This window comes from Cherax quadricarinatus, chromosome 66 (assembly GCF_038502225.1).
Source record: "Cherax quadricarinatus isolate ZL_2023a chromosome 66, ASM3850222v1, whole genome shotgun sequence".
In the NCBI taxonomy this organism is placed as follows: domain Eukaryota; kingdom Metazoa; phylum Arthropoda; class Malacostraca; order Decapoda; family Parastacidae; genus Cherax; species Cherax quadricarinatus.
In genome coordinates, this window is record NC_091357.1 from 10,981,740 (window position 1) to 10,995,860 (window position 14,121).

The 14,121-nt window shown below is 40.6% G+C and overlaps 1 protein-coding gene across 2 annotated transcripts in view; it reads right to left on the reverse strand.

Moving 5' to 3' along the window:
* The window catches only part of LOC128704081 (mucin-2), a 71,999-nt gene that overhangs the window by 34,962 nt on the left and 22,916 nt on the right, over positions 1-14,121 (reverse strand). For both annotated transcript variants that reach the window (XM_070099066.1, XM_070099067.1), the window contains exons 3-5: positions 9,148-9,322; positions 4,895-4,978; positions 980-1,219 (exon numbers count right to left, since the gene is read on the reverse strand). In XM_070099066.1, coding sequence (XP_069955167.1) covers positions 980-1,219; positions 4,895-4,978; positions 9,148-9,322 — 499 coding nt within the window. The remainder of the gene's footprint in view (positions 1-979; positions 1,220-4,894; positions 4,979-9,147; positions 9,323-14,121) is intronic.

The following is a 14,121-nucleotide window of genomic DNA, read 5'->3' on the forward strand; positions in this document are numbered from 1 at the left end:
GGATATTGGCAGTTTGGAGGGATATGTTGTGTATCTTTATACGTATATGCTTCTAAACTGTTGTATTCTGAGCACCTCTGCAAAAGCAGTGATAATGTGTGAGTGTGGTGAAAGTGTTGAATGATGATGAAAGCATTTTCTTTTTGGGGATTTTCTTTCTTTTTTGGGTCACCCTGCCTCGGTTGGAGACGACCGACTTGTCGAAAAAAAAAAATAATAATAATAATAATAATAATAATAATAAATCATCACCTTGCAACAGGATTAATTCCTGCATATCTTCATCTGCAAATAAGCCAAAATGAGAATATAAACCTAATACATGGTTACTAAAATTTAACTCTAGCAAAAGCAAAACCATGAAGCTGGGATACAGGAAAAGGAAACTGACCATGAAGCTGGGATACAGGAAAAGGAAACTGACCATGAAGCTGGGATACAGGAAAAGGAAACTGACCATGAAGCTGGGATACAGGAAAAGGAAACTGACCATGAAGCTGGGATACAGAAAAAGGAAACTGACCATGAAGCTGGGATACAGAAAAAGGAAACTGACCATGAAGCTGGGATACAGAAAAAGGAAACTGTAGGTGTATCAAAGCAAAAATACAAAAAAGAAATCATTAAACTTGTTCAACTAATGCACACAAAAAAAGGAGGGGGGGGGGGGGCAGAGAAGAGTTGTGGCAAGTGACCAAACACAGGCAGCAAATGGAAAAAGACTCAAGTGATATAAAGTGGTGGAAAAAGGCAGAAAGTGCAGTAACAGTAGCAAAGATACACAATTAAAACAAGATCTAGAAAGCAAAGTGGTAGAGTGTTCATTTTATAGTTATCACTGATTAAATGCATTTCAATGACATCTTAAACACAATTATCATTATTTGCTTATACACTGAATAGAAATATTAACAAGTAAAATTTAAGTTAGCTAAAATATCTGGATGGAACAAATGGATACAATATAAATGTAACATACTGTGGGCTGGTACTGGTATTGGTGTGGGTAATACACTGGCTGAGGATACACAAGAGATGGATAAGCTGTAGGCGTTGTAGGTGCTGCTGGAGCTTGAGGGAATGTTGCATGGTATTCTGTTGGGGCCAAAACAGGCACTGTGTTCCCATACGTTGCATATGTTGTTCCATTACTATAAAACACCGTCCCACCAGAACCCATAACATTACTGCTGCTCTCTATTAAGTGAGGGGAGTAGGTCTGAAAAATAAGTCATACAGTATGCTGTAATTAACATTTCAAATATTTACCACTTAATTATTTATACTCTAAACAGAATATGAACAGTAAAATATTCAAACACCTATCTTACTGACAAACTGAACACAATCTTTTATATAACCTGATTATAAATAGAAGAACTGTTGGAACTACCACCAACCACCCCACCACATCTACAACAACAATTACTACAACTACTACTAGTGTGCTTGGTGACATGCAACCACAATTGTAAATGATAATGTTGATATAATTCTTCTAAGCAGATTTTTCCCAATTTCTTATTTTAATGAACAGCAAGCACTAGAAAAAATCATGTCAATCTTGAGAATATACAGTAGCGTTAACAAATTTATATTTGTTGATTTAAGCCATTAGCCAATTCAACTTCTTTAGTCAAAACTGATATGATCTACATTTAAGTTTTGCCCATCACTTTATAACAAGATTCCAGTAATAACTAACAAATTATTAAAAGCTTAAGTGTTCATAACCTATAAAACAGGCCAGGGGCAGCAGAGGGTAGGAGGGCCTGACCTTTCCTTGAGAAAATCATTAAAAATCTAATATTTTCCCTATTTTGAGCCCTTTTTCAAAATACACTGGACGATATTAATCAGTTCCTGAGAGCTCATAGTAAGCCGAAATTATCGTAAGGCGAATTAGTTTTCCCCATAAGAAATAATGAAAATCAAATTAATCTGTGCAAGATACCCCAAAGTATGAAAAAAAAAAAAAAAATTCACCACACAAAATATTAATTTTAATACACACAAACTGAAAAAGACATGCACAATTACTACTCTACTAAAAATAGAATACATGACACTTACCTTTATTGAAGATCTGGTGATGATTGATGGGATGGGAGGGAGTGTGTGGAAGTTACTGTTTAGAAGGGGAATCCCCTTCCATTAGGACTTGAGGTAGCAAGTCCTTTTCCAGGGTTACTTCCCTTCTTTTAATGCCACTAGGACCAGTTTGAGAGTCACTGGACCTCTGTCGCACAACAAATCTGTCCATAGAGCTCTGTACCTCCCATTCCTTTTAAGATTTGCCTAAAATGGGCCACAACATTGTCATTGTAATAGTCACCAGCACGGCTTGCAATAGCTGTGTTAGGGTTATTTTCATCCATAAAGGTTTGCACTTCAACCCACTCTGCACACATTTCCTTAATCTTTGAAGTAGGCACAATGGATTCAACAACTGGCAGAGGCTTCTCAGGGTTAGCCCCAAACCCTTCAAAATTTTTCTTAATTTCCATACTAATTCTCACCATTTTTACCACAGGGTTGGCACTAGAAGCTTTCTTGGGGCCCATGGTGACTTATTTTGCAGTTACAAGCACAAAAAACACTGGGATAAGGTGAAATGTACTGAATGTATGCGTGAATGCGACCACACTGGCTGGCTCGTAAACACTGGAGCTGAGGCCACACGTGGAACGCGTCCCAGACGAATCACGTAAGGCAAGTTTTTTGCGAGGCGAGGCAAAATTTTTGCGTTCAAATGCTCCGTATGGTGGATTTAACGTAACGCGATGCGTTCGTAAGGCGGGGGTCCACTGTACAGTGGACCCCCGCATAACGATCACCTCCGAATGCGACCAATTATGTAAGTGTATTTATGTAAGTGCGTTTGTACGTGTATGTTTGGGGGTCTGAAATGGACTAATCTACTTCACAATATTCCTTATGGGAACAAATTCGGTCACTACTGGCACTTGAACATACTTTTGGAGTGAAAAAATATCGTTAACCGGGGGGTCCACTGTACTTCCAGTCCTGAAACTGACCAGCCCTCTTCATTTCAGTAGCATGTCTTCCATTCTATCAAATGATACCAAGAAATAGTCAATAAACCCATAAATACCATCCAAGAAAATACAGTGGACCCCCGCATACCGTTGGCATCACATAACGATTAATCCGCATACCGCTTGCTTTAATCGCAAAAATTTTGCCTCGCATACCGCTTAAAAACCCGCTCACCGCTGTTCGTCCGAGACGCGTCCAATGTGCGCCTTAGCCAGCCTCACATGTTCCGCCGGTGGCAATGTTTACCAGCCAGCCTCCGCGGTAGCATCCAAGCATACAATCGTAACATTTCGTATTATTACAGTGTTTTTGGTGATTTTATCTGGAAAATAAGTGACCATGGGCCCCAAGAAAGCTTCTAGTGCCAACCCTACAGCAATAAGGGTGAGAATTACTATAGAGATGAAGAAAAAGATCATTGATAAGTATGAAAGTGGAGTGCGTGTCTCCGAGCTGGCCAGGTTGTATAATAAACCCCAATCAACCATCGCTACTATTGGTGGTACAGCTGCTGCTGCTGCACTGTCAGCTGCTGCTGCTGCTGTAGCATCGTCTGCTGCTGCTGCTGCTGTAGCATCGTCTGCTGCTGCTGTAGCATCGTCTGCTGCTGCTGTAGCACTGTCAGCTGCTGCTGCTGTAGCATCGTCTGCTGCTGCTGCTGCTGCTGCTGTAGCATCGTCTGCTGCTGCTGTAGCATCGTCTGCTGCTGCTGTAGCATCATCTGCTGCTGCTGTAGCATCGTCTGCTGCTGCTGTAGCACTGTCAGCTGCTGTAGCATCGTCTGCTGCTGCTGCTGCTGTAGCATCGTCTGCTACTGCTGCTGCTGTAGCATCGTCTGCTGCTGCTGTAGCATCGTCTGCTGCTGCTGTAGCATCGTCTGCTGCTGCTGTAGCACTGTCAGCTGCTGCTGCTGCTGTAGCACTGTTGTTGGTGTGGCTTATTGAGAATACCAAGAAACAATTAACCCCAGAGGATTTGCCACCCAGGATAACCCAAAAAAGTCAGTGTCATCGAAGACTGTCTAACTTATTTCCATTGGGGTCCTTAATCTTGTGTCCCAGGATGCAACCCACACCAGTCGACTAACACCCAGGTGAACAGGGAAAAATGCCTGGAACTAGTGCTCATATTGGTGAATTTAATGCCAGCAAAGGTTGGTTTGAGAGATTTAAGAATCGTAGTGACATACACAGTGTGATAAGGCATGTTCTGGAAGAAAATACCAAACAGGACCTACAGTACTCAGGAGGAAAAGGCACTCCCAGGACACAGTGTCTCATCAGTCATTGCTGCATCTTCAATAAAGGTAAGTGTCATTTATTCTTCATTTAGTAGACTAGTACATGCACAATATATACTGTGCATGTACTACTCTACTATTGTGCACGTATCCTTCTCTTTGTGTGTAGGAAAATGTATATTTCACGTGGTAAAAATTTTTTTTTCATACTTTTGGGTGTCTTGCACGGATTAATTTGATTTCCATTATTTCTTATGGGGAAAATTTATTCGCATACCGATTATTTCGCATACCAATGAGCCCTCTTGCACGGATTAAAATCGGTATGCGGGGGTCCACTGTAGCTCAAAGTTGCTGTTCTGAACCAATCACAGGGATGAGGTTTGATTTTCCCTCTCACACACTGCATGGGGCAGGATTTTTTTTTTTAATACTGTTCACACTCGCCACACACTCAATCTCTCATGTCGAGGCCAAAATGTAATGCTCACAGCATATCTGAGGGCACTGTACTTAAGCAAATCTACGTCAGCGACACTAGTGTCAATAAGGTAGATCTACGTAATAGACAGTGAAAGGGTTAAGTGTGCTTACCTTCATATATCCAACATCACTGACTTGTTTCTTGATCGCAGGTGCAATATTTAATTTTCTGTCTTTAAGCATTATGTTATCAGCCTGGAGAGTAGAAAAAAATATATATGAAAAGCACATTTCCTAAAATTACTAGCTTCATAAATTTAAACTTTCACACAATTAACAAATGGCCAACAAAAATATTACAATAACGAATTTCAAAATATTCGCTGTCAAGAGAAGATGCCATTACACACATGAACATTTATATAATATTTGCAACACCTAATTACAACAAATTTCTTGACAAATGCAAACAATGAAAAAAGAAAAAGAAAAAAGAAAAACCTTACACCACTGGGAGCAGGGCACATATGACTAAGGCAATTGTAGCCCTTTAAAAAGCAACACCACTGTCTTCTATATTTTATTATAATCATTCTGCACTCTCCTGCTATTACTATCTCAGGTGTATCCATCATTAAATATAAATGCAGGTCTGCTATAGGTGTGGTGTGTTCCTGTGTTTGCTACAATTTGGTAAGGAAAAATAGCTTTTATATTTAACCCTTTCAGGGTCCACAGGCCCTCTCCGAGACTTGTTCTCAGGGTCCCCCAAATTTCAAAAAAAAAAAAAATTATTTTTTCTTATGAAAATAGAGAGAATCTTTTCCCAATCATAACGACACCAAAAGTATTAAATTTGATGGAAAACTTACAGAATTATGCTCTCGCGAAGTTAGCGGTCTCGACAATGTTTACGCATTGGCAATTTTGTCCACTTTGAGCCTTATTTTCGGCCAATTCCAGTCTACTAGTCGACAAAAATCATAACTATTTTGCTAGAACTCCATTTTTTCTATCGAATGAGTACAAGAAACCACCCATTTACCAATTTCAACTATCCAATACAGTGGTCAGAATTTAGCAATTTTGCCAATCTCTCACAAATTTCAGAAGATGCCAATTTCCAAATAGGATCCAGAATAAACAAGAAAAACATTCCTGACACTAAAATAACATTTCCTCTGTTCATTAGTCACGTCCCCACGCCCCTCTTACATTCTTTTGCTTTTCACTTTGAATTTTTATTCTCACAAAAAAATAGAAGATTTACTGTTATGCAGACTACTGCAGTAGTGTAGAAATGGTATAAAAAATATCAGCGCACTTGTGAAAGAATATTAGACTCACCAGTTAACGTGTATTGGACGCATAGCAGGATTTGTTTCCTTTTGAACTTTGGTAAAATTCAAACATTTCTGCTACTTAGAGCTCAATTTCAAGGTACAGTGGACCCCCGCCTAACGATATTATTTCAATCCAGAAGTCTGTTTGGATGCCGTTATAGACCGAATTTGTTCCCACAAGAAATATTGTGAATTAGATTAGCCCGTTTCAGAACCCCAAAAATACACCTACAAAAGCACTTACAAAAATACACTTAAATAATTGGTCGAGTTGGGAGCTGATCGTTAGGCAGGGGTCCACTGTACTTTTCATTGTAAATCCAGTCAAAATCATCTCAATTTCTGTAATATGTCTTCCATTTTATACAATGAGACCAGGAAAACTAGAATACAACAATAAATACCATACAAAAATGCAGTGCAAAGTCGCTGTTTTAATCCAAAAAAACGGTCAAAGTTTTTTTTTCTCATTACGCACTGTGTGCTGCAGGATTTCTTTTATACTGAGCACACTGACCACATAGACCCATTCTTTCATATGTAGGCCTACCAGCTTTCTCTCACTAGATCTGAGGGCACTAGAATTTAGGTGTACTAGTACGTCATGGACACTGGTGCGTAAGCCGCACTAGTACGGCCGAAACCCTGAAAGGGTTAATATGTGAAACCTTTATACAATCATGTTTACACATGTACCTAGGGATGACTTGGTAAACCCTGGTATATCCAACTCAGCTCGCCAGGGCTGCATTAACCTTCTCCACACCTGGTATATCAACAAGCAAAGTCTAAGAAAGGTAAAATCAATATTAAGAATATTATATTATGTATTATACTATATTATATATTATGAAAGGGGGTAAAGCAGCTGGAACTGACGGGATCATGACAGAAATGTTAAAAGCAGGGGGGGATATAGTGTTGGAGTGGGTTGGTATTTTTGTTTAATAAATGTATGAAAGAGGGGAAGGTACCTAGGGATTGGCAGAGAGCATGTATAGTCCCTTTATATAAAGGGAAGGGGGACAAAAGAGACTAAAAACTATAGAGGAATAGGGTTACTAAGTATACCAGGAAAAGTGTACAGTAGGGTTATAATTGAAAGAATTAGAGGTAAGACAGAATGTAGGATTGCAATTGAACAGGGAGGTTTTAGAGTGGGTAGGGATGTGTAGATCAAGTGTTTACATTGAAGCATATATGTGAACAGTATTTAGATAAAGGTAAGGAAGTTTTTATTGCATTTATGGATTTAGAAAAGGCATATGATAGAGTGGACAGGGGAGCAATATGGCAGATGTTGCAAGTATATATGGAATAGGTGGTAAGTTACTAAAGGCTGTAAAGAGTTTTTATGAGGATAGCGAGGCTCAGGTTAGGGTGTGTAGAAAAGAGGGAGACTACTTCCTGGTAAAAGTAGGTCTTAGACAAGGATGTGTAATGTCACCATGGTTGTTTAATATATTTTCTATAGATGGGGTTGTAAAAGAAGTAAATGCTAGGGTGTTCGGGAGAGGGGTGGGATTAAATTATGGGGAATCAAATACAAAATGAGAATTGACACAGTTACTTTTTGCTGATGATACTGTGCTTATGGGAGATTCTAAAGAAAAATTGCCAAGGTTAGTGGACGAGTTTGGATGTGTGTGTGTAAAGGTAGAAAGTTGAAAGTGAACATAGAAAAGATTAAGGTGATGAGGGTATCAAATGATTTAGATAAAGATATTAGCAGTTTGGAGGGACATGTGTACCTTTATACGTATATGCTTCTAAACTGTTGTGTTCTGAGCACCTCTGCAAAAACAGTGATTATGTGCGAGTGAGGTGAAAGTGTTGAATGATGAAAGTATTTTCTTTTTGGGGATTTTCTTTCTTTTTGGGTCACCCTGCCTCGGGGGGAGACAGCCAACTTGTTGGGGGGGGAAAAAAAAATGGATATCAAACTGGGGAGGAGGAATATGGAAGAAGTGAATGTTTTCAGATACTTGGGAGTTGACGTGTCAGCGGACGGATTTATGAAGGATGAGGTTAATCATAGAATTGATGAGGGAAGAAAGGTGAGTGGTGCGTTGAGGCATATGTGGAGACAAAAAACGTTATCTATGGAGGCAAAGAAGGGAATGTATGAAAGTATAGTAGTATCAACACTCTTATATGGGTGTGAAGCTTGGGTTGTGAATGCAGCAGCGAAGAGGCGGTTGGAGGCAGTGGAGATGTCCTGTCTAAGGGCAATGTGTGGTGTAAATATTATGCAGAAAATTTGGATTGTGGAAATTAGGAGGTGTGGAGCTAATAAAAGTATTAGTCAGAGGGCTGAAGAGGGGTTGTTGAGGTGGTTTGGTCATTTAGAGAGAATCTGTAGGGGAAGGAAGGCGGGGTAATGGTCGTCCTCAAAAAGGTTGGAAGGAAGGGGTAAGGGAGATTTTGTGGGCAAGGGGCTTGGACTTCCAGCAGGCGTGTGTGAGCGTGTTCGATAGGAGTGAATGGAGACAAATGGTATTTGGGCCCTGATGATCTGTTGGAGTGTGAGCAGGGTAATATTTAGTGAAGGGATTTCAGGGAAACCGGTTATTTTTATATAGCCGGACTTGAGTCCTGGAAATGGGAAGTACAATGCCTGCACTCTAAAGTAGGGGTTCGGGATATTGGCAGTTTGGAGGGATATGTTATGTATCTTTATATGTATATGCTTCTAAACTGCTGTACTATGAGCACCTCTGCAAAAACAGTGATTATGTGTGAGTGAGGTGAAAGTGTTGAATGATGATGAAAGTATTTTCTCTTTTGGGATTTTCTTTCTTTTTGGGTCACCCTGCCTCGGTGGGAGACGACCGACTTGTTAAAAAAAAAAAAAATAGCAGTTTCACATTTATGGGGGCATCAAAACACACAATCTTAACTTTCCCCATACATTCTTCACTTTACACAACACTTTCTTCCAAAGAATGATTTTCCAGAGTGTATGACATCTTTAACTATTTTATATATATATAATCTTAAACCTTGACTTTATAAATGTGAATATGCAGTACAGTACACCTGGCCTATAATGACCACTTACTGACACATTTACATCATTACCTCTTGTGTAAGTCTCCTAGCTTCCTCTTCTGTTTCAAAAGTGACGAATCCATAGCCCTTAGATACCCCTGCCCGGTCACTGATGATCTTCGTGGCCTTGACAGCCCCATATTGTGAAAATAACTCCAACAAATCCTGCTCTGTTGTGCTGGCTGATATGCCGCCAACAAATACTCTGCAAGGAAAAAAAATGAAGTTTTATTTAAAAATCAATTTCTTCCCTATTATATTGTCACAGCATGATGCTGCATGCGGAACCTCAAAGATTCAAATACGTAAAATTTTTGAACATTCTTTCAAGGTACCCAATTTTGCAATTCCTAGAAAACTCATAATTATGTACCTAAGAAAACTTCATAAAACTTTTAAGCAGACATCCACCAATGTGCTACTCATTGGTGGATGTCTGTTTAAAAGTTTTATGAAGGTTTACGAGGTTTAGCAGATGAAAATTAACGAGAGGCGCAGCTTGCTTAATTTTGCCACCACAAGATATCTCGTCATAAGTACCAAGGCAGTAATATAAATTATACAAGTTGTACATAAAATTTAAGATAAAAAATTAAAAGTGACAGACTTAGAAATTAATATCACTGATTTATACTAAATGATATTCAAAATTAAAATTGCTTTTAAAATCCCTTTGCAATAGTCTGGATAAATGTAAAAGGTTTGTGTAAAAGACTGCAAACCTAACTTAATATTCTGGACAGTCTACAAAAGCTTGTTAAGGGAACATTTTTTTCATAATTATAAAGGTTGGTAGCTTATCTTCCACCACTGTTTGGTAATCAGCTAAATTTAAGCAGAATTTTTTTCCATTTTTGTATTTTCAGTACATACAAGGCATGGAAAATTTAATTACAGTAGGGCCCCACTTATACAGCAGGTTAGGTTCCAGGCTACTGTTGTAAAGTGGAAATTGCCATAAAGTGGAACACCCCCCCCCCCTTTTTTTTTTAACTTACAAGTGCATACAAATACAACAATTTTACACTAACATAATAAGTTAGCAATAGAACTAGGAATGAAAAAGCAATAAAAAAGTAAAATACACATAGTACATTCATTACTTACCTTAAAATATTTGTAGTCTTAACCTATGGTGAGACAAGTAAGAAATCAAATGTGGTATGTATGGTAGCCAGCTAGGCCATCCCAGCCACACATAATACTCTATAACATTTAAGCATCCCAGAGCGATAAAATGCATATACAGTTCACTCATTACTTACCTTAAAATATTTGTAGTCTTAATGTAGGGTTAGAGGTGAGTAAACGAGATAAAACGAATAAATGAGAATGAAAGAAAGAGAATGAGAGAGAACGAGAATGAGAGAAAGAGAGAGAGAGAAAGAGAGAAAGACTCCCTTCTGCTACAACACAACTGTCAACATATTATAATTGTTGGTGACCTCAACCAGCACCTTATACAGAGGGACTTTGATGACCTTCTTGCAGTGTTTGACATGAGAAACTTTGATGATTTCCCTACTCATATCTCTGGCTCCTCCCTTGACCCAGTAGTGAGTGATCTGGCAGAAGGCATAGTCACTTGTCAACCCCTCGGCTATGTTGGATCGTCTGACCACAAGGCTGTTTTTACCACACTTAAGATCCCAACAGAACGAGGTGAGGAGTCCACACGCACAATCTGGCTATGGGAAAGAGGTAATTGGCCAGCCCTTTGCTCTGAGCTCGCCACCACCGACTGGAATGCTCTTCTCCAGGGGGATGTTGACAACCAAGTGAAAGCCTTCACTGGACACATCCTTAATCTGCAACAAGAACACATTCCTCACCGGCAATATGTGACAAAGCCTACAGATCAGCCTTGGTTTGGCTTTCGTTGTAGAGAGGCTGCTACTGCTAAGTACAAAGCAAGGCGAAGGTATAAGAGACATCCTACCACCTATAACAGGAACTTGCACATGCAAGCCTGTAGGCATATGGGTGATGTTCAAAAGTGGGCCATTGCTAAATGGGAGGTGGACACTAAAAGAAAGTTAGCATCAGGTAGGGTAGGCTCCAAAACCTGGTGGTCCCTGGTCAAGGACAGACAAGGTTATCTGCCTGATGAACTTATTCCACCTCTAAATCGACAGGATGGGACCACCTCTACTAGTAGTCAAGAGAAGGCGGACCTCTTTGCTGAACACTTTGCTACCAAAATGCAAGTTCCTGATCCAGCAAGGGACCCTCCTTGGCTAGCTGCACAAACTGTGTCAAAACTGTCAGTGGTGACAATAAGGCAGGAGGAGGTGCATTTCCTTCTTAAATCACTTGACCAAGAAAAGGCTGTGGGCCCAGACAAGTTGAGCCCAAGATTGTTGAGAAGATGTGCAGACCAGCTAGCAGCACCTCTAACTCGCATCTTTCAGCACTGCCTAGTACAGTGTAAATGGCCCTCTCTATGGAAAGAGGCAAATGTAGTCCCTGTTCACAAAAAGAAGAGCAGAGCAGAAATCAGCAACTACAGACCAGTGTCACTCCTGTCAATCACTGGTAAGATCCTTGAGACAATAATCTCAAGACAAATGACAGATTTTTTTGACTACCACTCACTACTTTTTGATCGTCAATATGGCTTCAGGAAAGGTTACTCTGCTGCTGATCTGTTGTTAAACCTCTCCACTAAGTGGCACCAGTCACTGGATGAATCCAAAGTCAGCTGTGTGGTAGCACTGGACATTGCTGGTGCTTTCGACCGGGTGTGGCACCAGGGCCTCTTAGCAAAACTTCAAGCACTGGGAATTGCAGGCTCTACGCTATGTCTCCTCAGTGATTACCTTCATGGTAGATCTCTAAGTGTAGTCCTCAATGGAACGGAATCAGCAAGGCATCCTATTGGGGCAAGCGTTCCACAAGGAAGCGTGCTGGGTCCACTGTTATGGAATGTCTACTTCAACGACCTTCTTCATCTCATCCCAGAATCACATGCATATGCAGACGACTGTACACTGACATTCACTTATCCAAGAGAAGAAATGCCAGCTGCTCTAAGCTACATCAATCACCAGCTGAGAGCTATATCAGCTTGGGGAAATAGATGGCAAGTAACATTTGCACCTGAGAAAACGCAAATGATGATCGTCTCTAGGCACCATGATGGTAATGCTGGTGCAGTAGTAAGGATGAATGGGAGGATGTTGGCACCTGGAGAAGAAGTTGATATCCTTGGGGTGAAATTTGACTCCAAACTAACCATGAAGAACCATGTTGTAAATCTTGCAAACAAGGCAGCCAGGAAGCTTACAGCACTTCGCCGTATCTCGCATCTGCTTGACAGTAGGGGTTGCAAGATCCTGTACGAGGCACAAGTACGCTCACACCTTGAGTATGCTCCACTTTCTTGGTTTGCCTGCCCCCCTCTCATCTGCGACTGCTTGACAGAGTAGAGAACAGAGCAAGACGTCTCATCTCTCGCCTGGACCCATCCTGGATAGATCTGTCATTTCAGCAGAGCCTTCAACATAGGAGGGATGTGGGTGGCCTTACTGTTATGTACAAGGCCAATATTGTCAAAATACCACACTTGGATCCACTTCGAGGACAGCGTGAAACAAGCTTTTATGCCACAAGACGGGCAGAAAGCAGCAACTTCACTCTGGCTGTACCCTTCTCCAGAACATCACTCCATCTGAGATCATACATACCCAGGATGACTCGAGTATGGAACACATTCGTACAGCATAATGATGTCAACGAGATAAAGTCAGTTGATCAAATGAAAATGCTGGCCCACAGATGGCTCCAACTTCATCCTGTTCCGTACTTGTATGTCTCATAACAATAAAAATGCTTTCGAATGAGCTGATGTAGGTAACAGCTCTTAGCTTGCCAATAAAGTTAGGAATCCTTAACCTGTAATATAGCTGTCAATAAAGCTAGGGATCCTTAACCTTGTCAAAACCCTGTGTAAAAAAAAAAAAAAAAAAAAAAAAGAAAGAGAAAGAGAGAAAGAGAGAGAGAGAGAGAGAGAGAGAGAGAGAGAGAGAGAGAGAAAGAGAAAGAGAGAAAGAAAGAGAGAAAGAGAGAGAGAAAGAAAGAGAGAAAGAGAGAAAGAGAGAGAGAAAGAGAAAGAGAGAAAGAGAGAAAGAGAGAAAGAGAGAAAGAGAGAGAGAGAAAGAGAGAAAGAGAGAAGAAAGAGAGAGAAAGAGAGAAAGAGAGAAAGAGAGAAAGAGAGGAAAGAGAGAGAGAGAGGAGAGAGAGAAAGAGAGAAAGAAAGAGAGAGAGAGAGAGAGAGAGAGAGAGAGAGAGAGAGAGAGAGAGAGAGAGAGAAAGAGAAAGAGAGAAAGAGAGAAAGAGAGAAAGACATGATAGCTGTTGTTGAAACATTTTTGGATGACAGGACTCCAGAAAATTTTGCAAGAATTGCTGGCTACACCTCATGGATGAGAAGAGACAGGCAAGGGCAAGGAGGTGGTGTTGCTGTGTGCTTCTCTAAAAGTGTTCATGCCCAGCACATAGATGTTGCCACCCCTACACATCTTGAAATGATGTTCTTCAAGCTCTGTATAAACACTAGTACCTCTGTACTAGCATGTGCAATGTACAGACCTCAGTGGCAACATGCAGACCCTATCAACTTCCTAATGGAAAATATTGACTCCCTTCTGCTACAACACAACTGTCAACATATTATAATTGTTGGTGACCTCAACCAGCACCTTATACAGAGGGACTTTGATGACCTTCTTGCAGTGTTTGACATGAGAAACTTTGTTGATTTCCCCTACTCATATCTCTGGCTCCTCCCTTGACCCAGTAGTGAGTGATCTGGCAGAAGGCATAGTCACTTGTCAACCCCTCGGCTACGTTGGATCGTCTGACCACAAGGCTGTTTTTACCACACTTAAGATCCCACAGAACGAGGTGAGGAGTCCACACGCACAACCTGGCTATGGGAAAGAGGTAATTGGCCAGCCCTTTGCTCTGAGCTCGCCACCACCGACTGGAATGCTCTTCTCCAGG